Source organism: Pygoscelis adeliae, unplaced genomic scaffold, assembly GCF_000699105.1.
Source record: "Pygoscelis adeliae isolate BGI_AS28 unplaced genomic scaffold, ASM69910v1 Scaffold9, whole genome shotgun sequence".
Lineage (NCBI taxonomy): Eukaryota > Metazoa > Chordata > Aves > Sphenisciformes > Spheniscidae > Pygoscelis > Pygoscelis adeliae.
Window position 1 is genome coordinate 2,422,608 of NW_008825557.1, and position 2,005 is coordinate 2,424,612.

Below are 2,005 nucleotides of genomic sequence, written 5' to 3' on the forward strand. Positions count from 1 at the left end.
ATCGTCGGAGCAGCCGCCCCAGTGCCAGCCCTCGCTGGCCGAGCCGCCGTGCCGCAGGTTCGTGTCACAGGAGCACTCGGTCATGTTTCCTGCGCTGCACGATCGTGTCACCGAATGCACGAGGCCCGCCGATGTCACTGCGTATATGAATGCGGTCTCCTTCGTGCCTACAAAACAAAGCATGAATATGTTACTTCATAACTCCCTCTGATTGCCTTCCTGGCGGAGCTGTAGAAACCGATTTTACAAGCCAGACTATTATTAAAAGGGAACAGTTGCAAGTTTAAAGTCATCACAGCTTGGTGTGTAGAGTTAACTTGTTTAAAGCAGTGGATACTCACATCCAAAAAAGACTTCAGGGCCTTTTCATATGAGGATGCTATTAATGGTACTGTTTCTGGCTGCTTCTACCATGCGATTTTTGGTAACTCCTTTCTAAATCTGGTTGGAACTTTATCTGCCTCATAAACTTTCAACCCAATTAAGTTTTAATTAAAAAAAAAAAATCAAACCCAAACCAAACCACACCCCAAACCCCTTACTCTCCACTCTGCTTTTCACTATTCGTATTGATTCGAAGAAGAAGAAAAGGTTAGTTCAGATCTCAGAGGAGGAACTTGAAGCTGTCACGATCGCGGGTTACTTTGGTATAGGGCCAGAACTTACCTCATGCTAAATTTAGCAAACGCTGAGGTTGTTCTAACTCACAAAGGTTGCAAACAGCCCCAAGAATCTTAAACCAGGCAGAAATCAGGATGGCACAAGAATATTTAGGCCATGTGCTTTTCTTAGAATAAGCTGGCCATGGGAAAGACAGCAGTACAAAAAGCCTTTATCTGTTCCTATTATACCTCAGAAGAACCATGGAGGGACCTGCCTGGGCCTCTTAAGCCAGCCCCATTCCCTGAGACTTCTGGCATAATGCAGCACGGATCTTTAAACTCTGTTAAGCAAGGTATACTCTAAGCAAACCAAAAATCAATGCCTGGCCATTAACTGTGCTAAAATTCCACTGTACTAATTTTCACTGTTGTAAAAACAACTTGTTATTTCCAGTCTGCCAAGTTCCTACTCATGGGCAGGAAAGTTCCTGTCTGTTTCTCCTGTTCGTATTAGTCTGTGGTGCTGGTACCATCATAAATGTTTCCACAGGACATGCTAGTGAAGCTTTGTGGGTTAGCCGTGTCACTCATTTATGGGTCTGTAGGAAGACTCCTTCCCATTGGACAGAAGGGCTAACATACAATACATATGGTTACATATAATAGGGTAAACTGCTCCCTGTTTTTTTTTTTTTTCTTTTCCTTTTCGGAATATGCATCACTTTTTATTGCTCATTTTACATTTTCGTGGTTAATACTTGGGTTTTTTTTCACTGTTGCATTGTAGTAAAACGTGAAGATTGCACAAACACAAAATGAAGTAATACAGTACTTAAGTTCACACCAATGGCTATGCTGAAATCATTGAGCAGAGTGCTCAAAAGAAACTTGCAGGATCAAGACCTTTGATACCGTCATTTGATGCAAACAAAATGTCCCTGTTTCAGTGTAAATTTCAGCAATTCCATTATTAGTTCACGCAACGAACGCAGCTTTGGTCGTCTTGTGCTGAGCAGTACTGCCTAATTGAGCACATATGATACATTTTAAAGTAATTCACGTTGCATTTAGTGCTGTGAGCAGATTTTTACCTGCAATCAAGCAACCTTTTCGAAATACTACGTGTCATTACCCCACGCATTTAGTAATTATGACATAAGGGGATAAACCCAACATCAGCCTAAGAATAACAACATTTCAACACAGTTAAGTGGATCTAGTTAAAGGCACCGTCATCCACGGACGCATTAAGCAAAAACCGCATTAAGCCGCAATAATTTTGGAAAGACAGCGGCAGGTTTTGTCTGCTCGGTGAATTTCGTGTACCTGTGTCAGCCTCCCGGGGCGGATGCGGTAACCGCCCTCCACGACGGCACTCCTCTGCCCGGCTCTGCCGGCGGCAC

General features: G+C 43.2%; 1 protein-coding gene across 1 annotated transcript in view; it reads right to left on the reverse strand.

Moving 5' to 3' along the window:
* WNT16 (wingless-type MMTV integration site family, member 16) overlaps positions 1-1,866 on the reverse strand; it is a 10,171-nt gene extending 8,305 nt beyond the window's left edge. The window contains exons 1-2 of the mRNA XM_009332289.1: positions 1,833-1,866; positions 1-167 (exon numbers count right to left, since the gene is read on the reverse strand). Coding sequence (XP_009330564.1) covers positions 1-167; positions 1,833-1,866 — 201 coding nt within the window. The remainder of the gene's footprint in view (positions 168-1,832) is intronic.
* Between the last annotated feature and the right edge of the window lie 139 nt (positions 1,867-2,005).